At 43.1% G+C, this 15457-nt stretch overlaps 1 protein-coding gene across 1 annotated transcript; it reads left to right on the forward strand.

The window, feature by feature from the left end:
* Nucleotides 1–1411: 1411 nt before the first annotated feature.
* Nucleotides 1412–15093, forward strand: bloc1s2 (biogenesis of lysosomal organelles complex-1, subunit 2). Its single transcript, XM_069885552.1, has 5 exons — nt 1412–1595; nt 3306–3422; nt 5150–5269; nt 6547–6651; nt 11478–15093. Exons 1-5 carry the CDS (start codon nt 1466–1468, stop codon nt 11507–11509), a joined length of 504 nt encoding a protein of 167 aa, XP_069741653.1. The 5' UTR covers nt 1412–1465; the 3' UTR covers nt 11510–15093.
* The last annotated feature ends 364 nt before the right edge of the window (nt 15094–15457 follow it).

The raw sequence follows: 15457 nt of genomic DNA on the forward strand, positions 1-15457 counted from the left end.
ACCTGCTGAGTTTCTTAGCATTGTGTTTTTATTAAGAGAATACTTGGTCCCCTTTCATGTCAAGAAGTTAGTGACCAGAATAAAATGAAATTTGGAGTTTATTGTCTGAAATGGGAACACAGCTCACCAGTTTCGGCTGCCTGTGTACATTTTACTCATATCTTGAAGGGCTCAGGCCCAAAACATTAGTTACGTATGTGATAAGAGTATATAGAACTGTTTTTGGGAGATAAATTGGGAAAGGTTTGTTAGAGTAGGTTATATACAAACACTTGAAAACAGATCTTAGTTGAAATACTGGAGCTCTGCCAATGCTAGACATATTGGCTTCACAGCTTTTCCAAGAGCTTTGAAGAGTGCTCAAGAGACTTCACTAATGAATTGTTTACAAAGGGCAACAAATGAAATATCTTGTTGGAGCTGCCTTCAGTCTGGAGATGTTCTAAGAGGATCATGTGGTTTTGCAAGCAGAGAGTCAAACAGGCTTTGTGTGAGAGAGACACACACAGAGATCACTCCCACAGTGTTAGTCAGCAGAAGTAGCTGGGACTGGAACATGACAAACTGGCAAACTTGAAAGCCATTTTGGAAGATGACCTGGTCAAAGCATGCAAGAGGAGAGGACTGGTTGTCTAATGTTTCACTTGGAGTAAAAGAAGAGAAACAAGAAGGAACTCTGGTGACCTGAAAGAAAGAGGTTATCTGGAGAACCCTGACGGGACAAGTTTCTTCGGCAAGGTACAACAAATTTCTCTGAAAACCGACAAGAACCTTCCTGAGTGGTAACCATTTACCTTTCAAGCATCAAAGCCTGATGAACTTTATAAATGTTAAATTCTGTGCACAGTTTAAGAATTGCCTGCAACCAGTGAACTTGGAGGAATGAGAAGTGAGATTGGACTGTGAACCAAAGAACTTTTCTGAACTTGCACCCATGTGCTTAGAATTAGAGAAGGGGTTAAGTAAGTCAACAGAGATAAGTTGAAGTTTGATTCTATTTTAATGTTTAAAAATAATTAAAAGCAACTTCTGTTTAAGTAATTATTTGTCTTGGTGAATATCACTGCTGAGTTTAGGGGTCCTCTGGACTCGTAACTTTTTGGTTATGTGAAGTACTGTTAGACCTGCTGAGTTTCTCCAGTATTGTTTAAACTTCAATCATGATGGTTACAGACTTGAGTGTTTTCCTCCACCATTTTGCAATATGTTATGCAACGGCAAGTCCAGAATAATGTACCCTGGTTCTTTGCAGCCCGGCTTCGCTGCCACCGCCCAGCAACTTCCCCCTTCGTCCTCAGGAGCTCCGTGCTCTTGACTGACAGCCGCTCAGCCAGATCAGCGCTTACGTCCCAATGACGTCAACCGCCCCCGATTCGGCGAACGCACGTCGCCCTCTGTGTCACGTGGGCAACCCGACCACGCCTGCGGCGGTCAGGCGGTCTGCCTATCAAGTGGCCGGGACAAGATGGCGGAGGTGGATTCGCGGCCGCTTAGTGACGCCGTCCTCGGCCCAGCCCTTGCAGTCGGCGCTGCGGGGAGCACACTCGGCGATGAGGGGGAGCAGGACGTGGCGGGGGCTGCAGGCAGGAGGACCGGTAAGCAGTTGGAGCCTATCAGGCCTTGGTCGTCGGGCCTCCTGCATCATCCTCTCCGCTCGGCCTCTGCCCGGGCTAGAGGGCCCGTCCCCTAGTCCTAGAGATGCCCATATCCTGGTTGCAGGGGTAGCAGTGTCGTAATTAGTCGCAACTCCCCATGCACGGAGCTGCAATGCATCGAGGCATTTAGAAATAAATATTTCCAGAACCATCATACGCTTTGACCCAATGGTTTTCAAACTGATCCATAAACTCACGTGCTAATCCCTTACTATTCACAGAGCATAGGGATTACTTAAAGTGGGATGTGAGTGGGAAGGGAAGGTTGAGACCCAATTGTTACTGAAATATTTTGCTTTCATTGGCCCACTTCCTTTGGAGGCTTGAAACCTTGCACCTTTAGGTATGATTAAAACAGTGGTTTCAAACTTTTTCTTTTCACTCATAAACCACTTTAAACAACCCCTTACTAAGCACAGAGCATTTATGGCAAAGGGGTTGCTTAAGATGGATTGTGAGGTTAGACGGGGGTGCAGTTTGAAAACGACTGGTTTCTTTCCCCTCTGAAGGGGGATAAAAGGGGAGTTTTCAGCCAACTTTGAAGAGCTGGAGGGAATGAACCCCAAAACTCAGGCGCTGTCATTGTAACATAAAGGCCGGAGGGGTTCGGTAGGTTGGGAATCATTTTGGGCTGGGACCCTTTATCGAGATAAGGGGAGGGTTAGGGAGAGACTGAAGTTGCAGGATGCTAGACAAATGGAGGTGGGTGAGGTGTAGCAATGGGGGAAGAGAGACCCCAGGGGTTTGAGAGGAATCAGAGAGGTGAAAAGATGGAAACATGTGGAGGTTACTTGAAATAGGAAAATTCAATGTTTGTGCCATTGGGTTCTTGGCAGAATACAGGTTTGCATTTAGCTTTACCCTGACAACAGATAAGGCAGATAGTATGTGTGGGATTGGGGAAAAGAATTGCAATGCTGGCAACCAGGAATTTCTGCTACAGAAATACAGGAGGAACTCTGCCAGTCTCACATTGTCCATAGGAGTTAAAGATATGTAACTGATGTTTCAGACCTGAACCCTTAAGGAATTTCAGCCAGCCTTCACAGACAGAAAGGAAGTAGTTGACGTGACATTGGTTGCTCAGTCTGCATTTGTTCTCACCGCTGTAGAGGAGACCACATAGAGAACACTACATAAATTAGGTTGGATGGGGTGCTTGTGAACTACTTTTACTCATCCCACACAGCTGTATCCATAGTCAGGCTGAAGCCAAGTGTAAACTTTGTGGAACTGAGAAGCTGAAATCCACTGAACATTGAATGTTTCCATTTCATTTAAGCTCCCATGCAATAGATAAAGAATGTAAGTTGTCAGATCCCTGAGAACTTTATTAAAGTTGTCCGACTTGACATAAATTGAGCTATTTCGGTTGTGTATTACCCACTTGCTTGCCAATCATACTAAATATATACACACACACAAATATAGTACATTGATAGTTTGAATACAACTTACATCACTGCTACTTTTATAAAATACACAAACTGGAGTCTTGTTTTAAACAACTGTACATTTCCAAAGTTTGGAATTTTTTTATTTTGAAACCTTTGGTTTAAAACAAATGGCTGTGGTCCTGTCCTCTCATAGTTTTCATCTTCGGAGGCAATGGATTTACCAGTAATATGAGTTGCAAATTTTCTCTGACAGATGATTTTGGAGTGGAAACAGCAGAAGAAGCTACCGAACCATCAGAACCAGATATCAATGAGCTCTGTAAGGACATGTTTACCAAAATGTCTGTCTATCTTCAAGGAGAGCTAACAGGTTAGTTTGATATTAGTTTTCCAGGAATTGAAATTCACAGTTGGACTCTACATTGAGCAGCATGTCTAACTTTTCATAGTAGTGTAATTATCCTCTGCATACTATCACCACACGACTTTTGGAAACAACTGAAGACTTTTCTTTTGTTTAAGTTGAATTTTTGATTAGCTGCAGTGTGCCTAATTTGCTGCAGTGTGCATAATTCACTGCATTTGAAATTATTTTCACATTTATCTACAGTTATATAATAGAAATGCCGAACATCTTTGAGGTGTTTCTTCTGGTCAGAAATGCACTAGTTAATCTCGGGCTATAATACATACACTTTACCTTCTGAACTTCTAAGCTTGTAATGATGAAACTTGGTTTATGTAAACTGAGTCAGTATTTTCTAAGAGCTATAAATTTCCAAACAAGCTGAGAAAGCTGGTTTAAAAACTGGAGTGCCCAGAATGCCCCAGAGGGCAGCAGAAAATAGCAAGCCAAGCCAAGTCCATTGCAAAAAATAACCTGTTAGTCAAAGCATCTATGAGAGGGCAGCCAACATCATAAAGGACCCCCCCATCACCCTGGTCAACATCTCTTCTCCCTGCTCCCTTCAGACAGAGGTATCGGAGCCTTAAATCCAGCACCTCCAGGATCAAGATTCGTTTTTATCCAACAACTGTCATTATCTTGAACTTGTGCTACCCTAGCCATAAACTACTTCTGCAAAAACACAGTAAATATTGGAGGAACTGCAGCATTCATAGGAAGTAAAGATATATTCCTGGTCTGAGCCCTTTCTTAAGGTATGAGTGAAAAAGGATAGGAATGCAACATCAAGAAGCTTGACCATACAGGACATAGCTGGTCTTTTGATAGTCACCCAATCAACAACTATTCACTCCACCACCTTCACAGCAGTTTTCATCATCTGCAGGATGCACTGAAGCAACTCACCAAGACTCCTCAGCCAGGAGTTTCCAAACCTACAACTTTTGCTAGTGAGAAGGATAAAGGTAGAAAAAGCATGGTATTGAGGCGACCAACGTGTTTGGTGTTCAGGCAAACCGGCTCCAATTATAACCCATGTGTGATTGGAGCAACCTACACCAAGATGGCACTGGGCATCTTCCCCTTCCCCTCAAAGAAAGGGCCCTCAGGTGCCAAAAATGAATAGCAGCCAGTCAGCAACACAACTTTTGGTTCCCAGCGGCAGGAACAGAAAACAATAAAGCAGTGAATTTTGGAACGAAACTGTCGACTGCCGGTCTCGTAATTCGCTCCGTAGCTTTTTCTCTCTGAGTGTTGCCTGCCAAGCCATACACCCCCTTGACTTGGAAATAAATTACCCTTCCTTTACTGCTATAGGATCAAAATCCTGTCGCTCTATCCCTCACAGCTTTAAGGAATGCAATGGTTTGATGAATCAGCTCACCACCACCTTTTTAAGGGCAATTAAATGCTGGCTTAGTCTGTAAATGCTGCATTGCCGAGTGAATATTTTTAAAAAAAAAGTAAATCGTATTGCATGTTAATCTGAAAAATTATTTCAAGTAGATTGAGGAACTGCATTTGTCATCAATCTGAAAGGTCTCTTCATTCTGTAGTTGAACATTGTACCACTTTTGCTTGAGTAAAGAAAACTTGCACTGTTTGCTGTTTTTAAACGGACTTAATCCTCCGCAAAATTACAGAAAGGATTTATCGCTGAGATATTGATTTGTGCTAAACTATTTATTTAGCGACATGTGAAGATTACAAACTATTGGAGAACATGAACAAACTGACTGGTCTTAAGTACCTGGAGATGAAGGAGATTGCTGTTAATATCAACCGCAACCTCAAAGATTTAAATCAAAAATGTGAGTACTTGGTATTTTGGGTTTCTTGAGAGTTAAAAGACATCATTCAATGTTATATTGTTTAATTGTTAATCTCTGGCTACTTATCAAATTCCCTTTTAGAGATTTGTTTGAGTGAATCTTAGGGCTACATATTGGAAGGTCCTATAGATGGGAATCTGTTTGATATTTCCTGTCTTAAGGATAAAATTAAGAAATAGCAAGATTAATTGTTAACTGGAATTTTTTCCACTTAAGAAGTGAGTGTTAAATGCTCTATTTGAAGTTGAAACCTATCACTTTGGTGCCTTGCACAAAGTTCTCAAAATGAGTAAAGATCGACAGGGCTTCGTGGAATACACTCATCAATCTGTGCTGTATTGACTTCTCGCGGAGCAGGGGCTCCTCGCGGAGCGGGGGCTCCTCCAGGTGAGGAATGTCATGAATTGTGAAAATTCAATTTTATGCAAATTCTCCCAGTTATTTTAAGTAAGTTTCAAGCTAGTTGTAATAAAATCATTTTGTGGTATCAGTTAATGACTGGATATTGTATATGTTTTAGTGTAAATAATGGCAGCATTGAGGTAATTCAATGAAATGAAAGAATTATTGGAAATGTGTATATGACATGGGTGTCTATAGAAAAAATGTGAAGAAATCTGCTTTGGACACTTCTCAGGAGTTGAGACCTTTAGTAATCCAGGGACTGCTTGTATTGCTTTACAAATAAATCTCTCTGGGAGGTGGAAAATAAGCCTTATTCCATGGTTGGGTGCAAACTATTTTAGCAATATGATCTTCGATGTGCTAGAATAAAATAAGATTTTACAATTCTCATCTTAAAATTGAGGGCATGAATCGTCTAAAATCTGGATATTTTGCATTGATGCAAATTATACTGCTGCTATGACCACTTCTCATTTTGGAAGCCAAGTATAAACATAGGTCTCAGAAACAGGAGCAGGTCAAAAGGAAAGGTAGAGTTCAAATTGTAAATTCCATATTGCAAAATAGGTCATTTGTTAAAGCAGGCCCAGCAGATGGGAGATTCATATTTGAACCTCATACATTGAAGCTGCAGTTTTTATCTGTGATGTGATCATGTTACTGTCTTCAATCCATCATGCTTTAAACATGGGCAGAAGTTTAGCCATCTCTCACAAAGTTTAGTTGAATTCTATCTTTTTTATTTACTGGTGTAGAATCACTTGACCATAGACTATTTCACAAATTAAAAAGTGTCAGTGTTACCTTTTGTAAGGAGAAGCAGCTAATTGAAATCTGTATTCATCTCCTAGATGCTAGTCTACAACCCTATCTTGATCAGATTGGTCAGATTGAGGAACAAGTTGCGGCGCTGGAACAAGCAGCATACAAATTGGACGCATACTCCAAGAAACTAGGTGGGAACTTTGGGTTTGTAATAATTTGCCAATATGCATGTTTGAAAATCATCCTATTCCTTGTTGATAGTATCGATGGTTTAAAAATATTGAGGTAAACTGGTATGTTCAAAAAGATTAGCCAGAACTTTATAAACATCTAACAAAAATGATTAACAAAATGATATTAGACCACTAGAAAGAGGATCTGGAGAATTAATAAACAAGGAGATGGCAGATTAATAAAATTGGTATTTTGCATTCGTCTTCACAATAGAGGAAGATGCACAGCATTCTGAAAAGAGTTATAAATTAAAAATTGAGTGGCCGTAAGGATCTTGTGAGTGGTCAAATCTCTGGGGAAATATAACTGCAGAAATTGTAACCGAGCAGAACCGGTGATCTGAGTATTGTCCTTCGCCTTTGGCGGCCTGCCCCTGCGTGGCAGGGCCTGTGTCGTGACCAGCTGGCTGGTGTCTATGTGTACAGGCTTAGGCAGTCGATATTCAAAGTCTCTTCTTTCCCACCAATATCCAGCATGGATGTGGACTTGTTGTGCCTGGTCACTCAATTGGGCCCCTCATATGGTCACTGCAGGGGCGAGCAGTATGGTCCCTGTTGTATAAAGATATATGTCTTTAGGACCTTGGAGATGAATGTCTTTGGTTGGCCATGTGGCAAGGTTGTGGTAGGGTGAAAGGTGCCTAGTTGCTCCCATAGCTTATCCAACGTTGCTGCTCGTGGTTCTTCTAAATTCTTGGCAGCAGCCAAGAACTCCCATGGTATGATCAACGGTGCACCGTACACCATTTCCATCACCGAGGTCTTGAAATCCTCATTCAGTGCAGTGCCGATACCCAGGAGGACCCACAGTAGCAATGCGGTCCCTTGAGTTGATCCATCAGCCCTGCCTTCCGGTGTCTGTGGAACGGCTCCATCAACCAGTTGACCTGTAGGTGTTCTGTCTTTGTGTGGTGGAGTTGGGTTCCCACGAGGTTGCCCAGTGCCACTCAGAGCCTCAAGGTGAATTATGCACCTCTACCAGAAGTCATATGCTCTGATACCCTGAACCTTGCTGCCCAAGTATTGATCACTGCTCTGGTACAGGACTTGGTTGTTGTTTCCCTCAGTAGAATTGCTTCTGGCCACCTTGTGGAGCAGTTGACCATTATCAGAAGAATACCTTGCCCCCCAGGAGACTGGCAGCGGTCCTACAATTTCACTGTGGATGTGACTGAACCTTTGCCATGCTGGTTTGAAGGTTTGGTGGGGGCGCCTTGATGCTTGTTTGCACTTTTGATGCCTGACAGTGTGTGCAAGTCTTGGCCCTTTGACTGACCTGCTCATGGAGGCTGTTCCCGATGAACCTGCTGGCTAACCTCTTGGGAGTGGTTCTGATGACCAGGTGCACCAGGTTGTGGACTGTTTTGAGAACTTGCCATTTCCAGGATGCCGGTATGATGGGGTGAGGCTTGCCAGTGGACATATTGCATAGGAGCATCAGGTTGCTGGGCCAATGGTGACGTCCTCTAGCCTGAGCCCTGAGACCAATCTCTTGTATGCAGGAATCTCGGGATTTATCTGTTGACAATGTGTTCTATATCTGTTAAACTTGGATTTGTAGGACAGGTGTCTGTTGCCTAGCTGACCATGGATCTGATACCTTGTTGAAGGCGAAGGTTAGCAGTTTGTGGTTTGTAGAGAGCTTGAATTGCCTCCCATCCAAAAAGTATCAAGTGCTGCACTGCTATAGTGCCAAGAGTTTGCAATGGAATGCACTGTATTTGAGTTCAGGTAGCCAGGGGTGTCTGCTAAAAAATGCCAGAGGCTGCCAAAGCCGTTCAATCAACTGTTGGTGCATGTCTCCGACTGTCATGTTGGAGGCATCTACTGTGTGGGTGGTTGGGCCATCTGTCCGAGGGCGCACCAAAAGGGTAATGTTGGCAAGTGCATCTTTTGCTTGTTAGAATACTTCTGATGCTTCCTTATCGCAGGTTACCTCTTTTTGCTTCTCTGCCATGAGTGAATAGGAAACTCATGATAGGGCTGTCATGAAACAGTGGTAAAAATTGAATTCCTGGAGGCTCTTTACCATGTGGGGTTTGGTGAAATGCCTGATGGCCTCTAATGTTTTCAGGCAGAGGTGTCTCCCTGTGCCTGTTGATTCTGTAGCCCAGGAAGTTGATTATCTCTAGCACGAATTGACATTTGGGCCAGGTTGATTGTAAGGCTGAAGTTGCTCCGACGAGTCCACAGTTGTCTTTGGTGGGCTGTGTGCTCTTTGCGTTTGCAGCTGGCTATCAGGATATCGTTTGGGCAATGAACGCAAACCTGAGGTCCCGGCCTACCTCGTCCAGGAGTCTCTGGAACATCTGAGCTGCATTCTTGAGCCCAAAGTGCATCCTTAGGAACTTAAACAGCCCAAAGGGGGTGAAGATCGTAGTTTTCGGGATATAATCGGGGTGGACCGGTATTTGATGATAGTCCCCAGATAAGGTTGATCTTGGAAAATATTCGCACACCTTGTAGATTTGCAGTGAAATCCTGTACATGTGGTACAGGATATCTGTCTGGTGTGGTGGCTTTGTTGAGGCCTCCACCCTCCCACTGCCTTTGGTACCATGTGAAGGGGGGAAGCCCAGGGACTGTCAGACCACCACACGATTCCCAGTTCCTCCATTTTTTTGAATTCCTCTTTCGTGAGGTTGAGTTTCTCAGGAGGAAGGCGGCACGGAGTGGAGGTCCTGCTGTCAGGATGTGGTGCTGTGCCCCGTGTTTGGGTTCAGTCGAGGTAAACTGGGGTGTCATGATGGAAGGGACTTCAGCCAGGATGCATGTGAACTAGTTTTAGGACACTGACAGAGTTGAGATGGGAGGCATGTTGTCTAGCCTCACCCAGGGATAAAATCTGGTAAGTACTGGTGTGCACCAAACGCCACCCTTTGAGGTCCACTAGCAGGCAGTGGGCCCGGAGAAAGTCTGCTCCCAGGAGTGGCTCTACCACCGTCACCAGTGTAAAAAGTCCACATGAATCGGCTGTTGCCAAAACAGAGTGGGATAGTGTGGGTGCTGAAGGTCCTGATGCTGTTAATGTTCGCTGCCCTCAGTTTCATATTCCTGGTGTCATAGGCTGAGGGGAGGGAAGGACACTAACCGCAGCATCCATGTTGACCAGGAACTGTTGTCCCGAGAGGGAGTCCCAGACGCGGAGGAGGCTGTCTCGTTGGCCAACTACCATATTCACTTGCAACAGTTGACCATGGCGTTTCCCTGAAACTCGTGGGGGGGTGGAGGGAGGGGTATATATCAGTGGGCCTCTGTACTGAAGTTAGAAGCAATACTGATCAGTGGAGGAGCCCACTTGCCTTTCTGATAGTTGTTGCGGTGTTCTCTGCATATGTGGCCGAGTGACCTGTTCCAACATGAAGCTGCTGTCCCTTTTCACTCTCTTGAGCATGTATGCCTGAACAGCAACTTTCCTGGGGTCAGTGAAGTCCTTGTCGGTGAGCAACAGTCATGTATATCCTCAGGAAGCTGTTCTAGAAAAACCTGCTCAAAAAGCAGGCAAGGCTCGTGCCCCTCGGCCAAGGCCAGCATGTCACTCATGAGGACAGAAGGGGCCTTGTCCCCCAGGCCAACCATGTGCAATAGTCAGGCAGCACGCTCGTGCTGTGAGAGCCCAAAAGTTTGGGTTAAAAGCTTTCAAGGCCTCATATTTTCTTTGTTCTGGAGCTGCCGCAGGAAATTGACACCTTGAGCTGCTGTGTCCTGGTCAAGTGAGCCTACCACGTAGTAGTACTTCAGGGTGTCAGTGGAGATCTGTCGGAGGTGGAACTGGGCTTTGGCTTGCTCGAACCACACCAGAGGCTGTGGTTTTTAGAATGTTGGGAGTTTCAATGAAACTGCATGTAAAGTTGACTGGTTGGTCATCTTCGGGTCCAAATGCCGTTTGGATTGGACGGGTTCACTAATGTCGGGAGTTGTGCAGCAGAGAATGGAAGAACAACACAAACTCATAGACAAGACTGGTTTATTGCACTCTCTGCCCCATGGGCTCAGTTTTCCAGCTCTTGTCGATGCAAGTGATGTCGGTGGCATTTTGGTCACTGATTGGTCGATGTTCCTGCAGCACAGGCAGTTGGCTGAGGAGGAAGGCCATTAGCCTGTGTAGGCCTTGTGCGATTGGCATTTTGTGTGTTAGGCCACCTCCTGGTTAACGGGTCACTACAGGACTTCATTTTAGACCCCAAAGAACTGGCTAGTGAGATAGTTGATGCATTTTAATTTTCCAAAGTTTCTTAGATTCATGGAAAGTTCCACTAGATTGAAAAAATAGTGAATATTATTTAAAATGGAGGAAGACAATTTGGGAAAATATAGAACTGTTAGGTTAACATCAGTCACAGGGAAAGTATTAAAAAAACTTATTGCTGGGCAATATTATGCTGTTTATGGTCTAATGCTTTGTTGCTGTTTCTTGCTGCCCAATGTGAACTGGATTTAACTAAAAACGTGCTGCCTATTTCAATAGAGGGAACTAAATGAGGTGGTTGAGAAGATTACTGACTATAATATTCCATTGGAAGATTTTAAATTTTCATGTTGTTGGACATCAATATTTTCTTGATTGTTCCCTGTTCCATGAAACTGATGCTTCATGTTGTGTAGCTAGGACCACATTGTGGGCTTGCTGTGAGCATACACGTTTGGATAAACCCAGAATACACAAGAGACCTGCTGAGTTCCTCCAGTATTTTTGTGCTTTGATACAGAATTGCCCTCTTTGTTGAAGTCCTTTGCAAGTTGTAATTCAAAATTCTCATACATTGTTTTCGTCTCTTTTACAGAAGCCAAATTTAAGAAATTAGAGAAACGATGACCTCCACTACACCGAAGATGACTTGAATGAGAAATGCTCGTTAGTGGGTAGATGATGTCAAGCAATTAGAAAAAGAACCAGACATCTGATGATACTTTCCTATTATTGATGGAACAAGTACTAACTAGTTTGGTGCTGGCAAATCGACAGTGAAGAGTAACTGAAATAGAGCACTCTTTTGCGCGCATATGGTTCAGTGGCAAGTAAACTATTTGGAATAGATGTGTCACACTTGCTATTTTTCAATAATAGGAAACATTTGCTGCCAAGGCAGCTTTGAAGCTCAACTTGCTTTTCTGTTGGATTTATTTAAATGGGTCATTCCTTTTCTTTCTTTATCTGTTGTGTGACCATGGGGGCAAAGCCATAGGATAATTCCTATGAGCACAATGACGGAATGCGAAAAGCATTTAGACTTCAGTTCTTCTTTGCCCCCACATCCTTTCACATGGAAACCTTGTGCTGACGTCGTTCAGCCTCCTTTGCTAAATTATGAGAACTATTTTTAGATGTTCTATTGAACCATGATCATTGTAACAGTTCCTAAATTCTTATTGAAGATGTTGATGACTAATGTAATTTATTTTCCTCTTGGTGTATAGAAGAGAGAATTTTTGGTGTTTTGTATGAAAGCAAGGAAAAGACAATGTGGAACAAATGACCCTGTGCCCTGTAAGTCTTGAACTGGTGTGTAGATATTCAAAATTGTTCTTGATGCAGATGGATTAGTTAAATGTTTGCACAATCTGATATAGCGCTGTACTTGAAAACTTGTGTGCTAAAAAGGACTTATAGCATTTTGAAAATAATGAGTGAATGAAATGCGAATCACCTTCCTTGAATGGTATAAAGTATAATTTTTCTGACTCCTCTGTCAATTTGCCTCTCTAAATATGCAATTGGTTGGGTATATTCTTGGAAATTGTAATGTGCTTCGCTGCCTCTTCCTCTGTGCCTGTTGTTCAAATGACTGGTATGGGTTTCTTTCTTCTTCAGACACAAATGGCTTTAATTATTTGGAAACTAACCTTTTACAGGGTCTTCACATTTCTTGAGTTCTGCTGATGGTCGAATCCATAAAAGTTGCCTTTTCCTGTCTGATCTTTGGTCACACTTTCCACCATGATGTCTCACGATGCCAGAACATCATTCAAGGGGGCGAACCCTTGCAAGGCATCAGGCCCTGACGGACTACCTGGCAGGGTAATGAAAATCTGTGACAACCAACTAGACGAGTGTTTACGGACATTTTCAACCTCTCTTTGTGGCACTCAGAGGTTCCCATCAGCTTCAAGAGGACATCAATCATCCTGGTATCCAAGAAGAGTAGTGTGGGCTGCCTCAACTACTACCGCCCAGTAGCATTCACTTTTATTGTGAGGGAATGCTTCAAGAGGTTGCTCGTGGCCAGAAATAACATACCTACGTAAAGATCTGGACCCACTGCAATTTGCCTATCGTCACAATCGCTCCACAGCGGATGCAATGTCACTGGCTCTCCACTCAGCCCTGGATCACCTCGAAAAAAACAATTCATACATACGGCTGCTCGACTACAGCTCAACCTTCAACACCATTATTGCCTCAGTGCTGGTCAAGAAGCAATTGGATCCTTGACTTTCTCATTTGAAGACCACAGTTAGTATGAATTGGAACATGTCTCCTCACTGATCATCAGTACAGGTGCCCCCCAAGGATGCATGCTTCGCCCACTTCTCTACTTGTTGTACACTCATGACTGTGTGGCCAGGCACAATTCCAAAGCGATCTACAAGTTTGCCGATGACACTACAGTTGTCTACAGAATCACAAACGGCAATGAGGAAGCAAACAGGAGGGAGAAAGATCAGCTCGTTGAATGATGTAATGGCAACAACCTTGTGATCAATGTCAGTAAAACCAAGGAGATGATTGTGGACTTCAGGAAGAAGTCAGGGGAACATGACCCAGTCCTCATTGAGGGCTCAGTAGTGAAGAGGGTCAAGAACTTCAAATTTATGGGTTTCAACATCTCTGAGGATCTGTCCTGGAGCCTCCACATTAATGCAATCATAAAGAGGGCTCGCCAGCAGCTATACTTTGTGAGGAGTCTGAGGAGGATCGGTATATCACCAAAGACTTTAGTAAACAACTACAGGTGTACCGTAAAGAGCATTCTGGCTGGTTGCGGCACTGTCTGGTATAGAGGTGCCAACTCTCAGTACAAGAATAAACTCCAGAGGGTTGTTAACTCGGCCTGTGACATCACAGGCACCAGACTTCACTCCAACGAGGACACCTACTACATGAGGCGGTCTTAAAAAGCAGCCTCTATCCTCAAAGACCTTCAGCATCCAGACCATTCCCTCTTCACTCTGCTATCACCAGGGGAAAAGGTACAGGAGCCTAAAGACGAGCCCTCAGCGACACAAGGACAGCTTCTTCCCCTCTGCCATCAAATTCTTGAATAATTAATGAACCAAAGACACTGCCTTACTTTTCATGCAGTTATTGTTGTTAGTATTCTTAAGATAGCATAAGATAGTTGTAATATGTCTTTGCACTATGATGTTTCTGCGAAACATGACTTGTTTGTGTCAATAAATTCTGATTCTGATATTGGTGGTTTTCCTGAGGTGTTCCAGATCTTTGTGACATTTGTTAATATCATAACAACATTTTAGGTAGAGTTACATAGAATGAGCTGTAAGGCAGCAGTGACATTGTGGATATCAAAGAGAACAGGAACCTTAAAAGTATAGCTTTCACAAAAAAAGGCTTTTAATGAAAATGTTCAGTCTTTTTGCTGGTACCTCCCTCTCCCAACTTTCTTCTCACCTTATCTGCCCATTCACCTGTTCGTTTCTTTGTGTTTAACTTTCTCCAGAATGCACATAGATAAGACGCTTCACATTTGATTCACTTTCTCTCAATAACTTTGAATTTGCTGTTGGATTTTCTTCTCGGAGAGCTACCTACATTGACGTGCATACAGCACGGTAACAGGCCACTTTGGCCCATGAGCCTGTGCTGCTCACTTGATCTTCAACCGGTGGTGTGATTGGAATGGTGGGAGGAAGCTGGAGCCCCGGGGGGAACACCATGCAGACATGGAGAGAACATACTCCTTACATAAAATGTGGGATTCGAACCCCAGGCCTGATTGCTGGCACATTAACAGCGCTGCGCCAACCGATATGCCTGACTTTTTGGTTCTGACGGACCCCAGCAATAGAAAAAGATAAAAGCCCTACACTGTTCAGTATTTTAACTTAACAATAATGTATATCACATCAGTTAATCTATCTTGTATCCTTTTCAATGCTACAGTACTGTTATTTCCACAGCTCCTTCTTTGTTATAATTTACAGCTGAACAATTTGGTGAAGTAAAACTTTAGAATGTGTGGCCCAGGTGGTGTTCTCTGGCTGTATCTTTGCATTAATGCAGCAAAGAATGAACTTGACCAATCTTTAACAAAAGTATGATTCCCTTCAAATCCACATCTCTTGGCTGTGAATGCACGAGGAGTAAGTTTTTTTTGCATCAGAGGATATGTGTGGTTTTTAATCTTGAGATTAATAAATCATATCTATATTTTATAATCTGATGTCCATTAAATTTTTGCATTGTCTATTTAAAATGTAACTTTTGAAGTGAGTTTTAAGAGCTTTGCTATGTGTCGAAAGTCTCTGATGTGCTCAGATTTGATTCTCACATTTGGATCAATACTCTGGAATCCTGATGTATCATATCTGTAAAATAATTTGGTTTGAGTAAAGCACATGCAGATTAAAGAGTAATTAGTGTGATTGCTAGTCTTCCCAGTACAATCTTAAAAGCTGGCTTTCTCCCATCTAACTTTCCAAATCATGGTATAAATGAAATCTCGAATGCTTCCCCAGCCCTCCTCCATTCTCCCCTGTGCTTGGCTAGTTTGGTGAAGGCTCATTCATTCTTTGGTATTGG

This window comes from Narcine bancroftii, chromosome 6 (genome assembly GCF_036971445.1).
Source record: "Narcine bancroftii isolate sNarBan1 chromosome 6, sNarBan1.hap1, whole genome shotgun sequence".
Lineage (NCBI taxonomy): Eukaryota > Metazoa > Chordata > Chondrichthyes > Torpediniformes > Narcinidae > Narcine > Narcine bancroftii.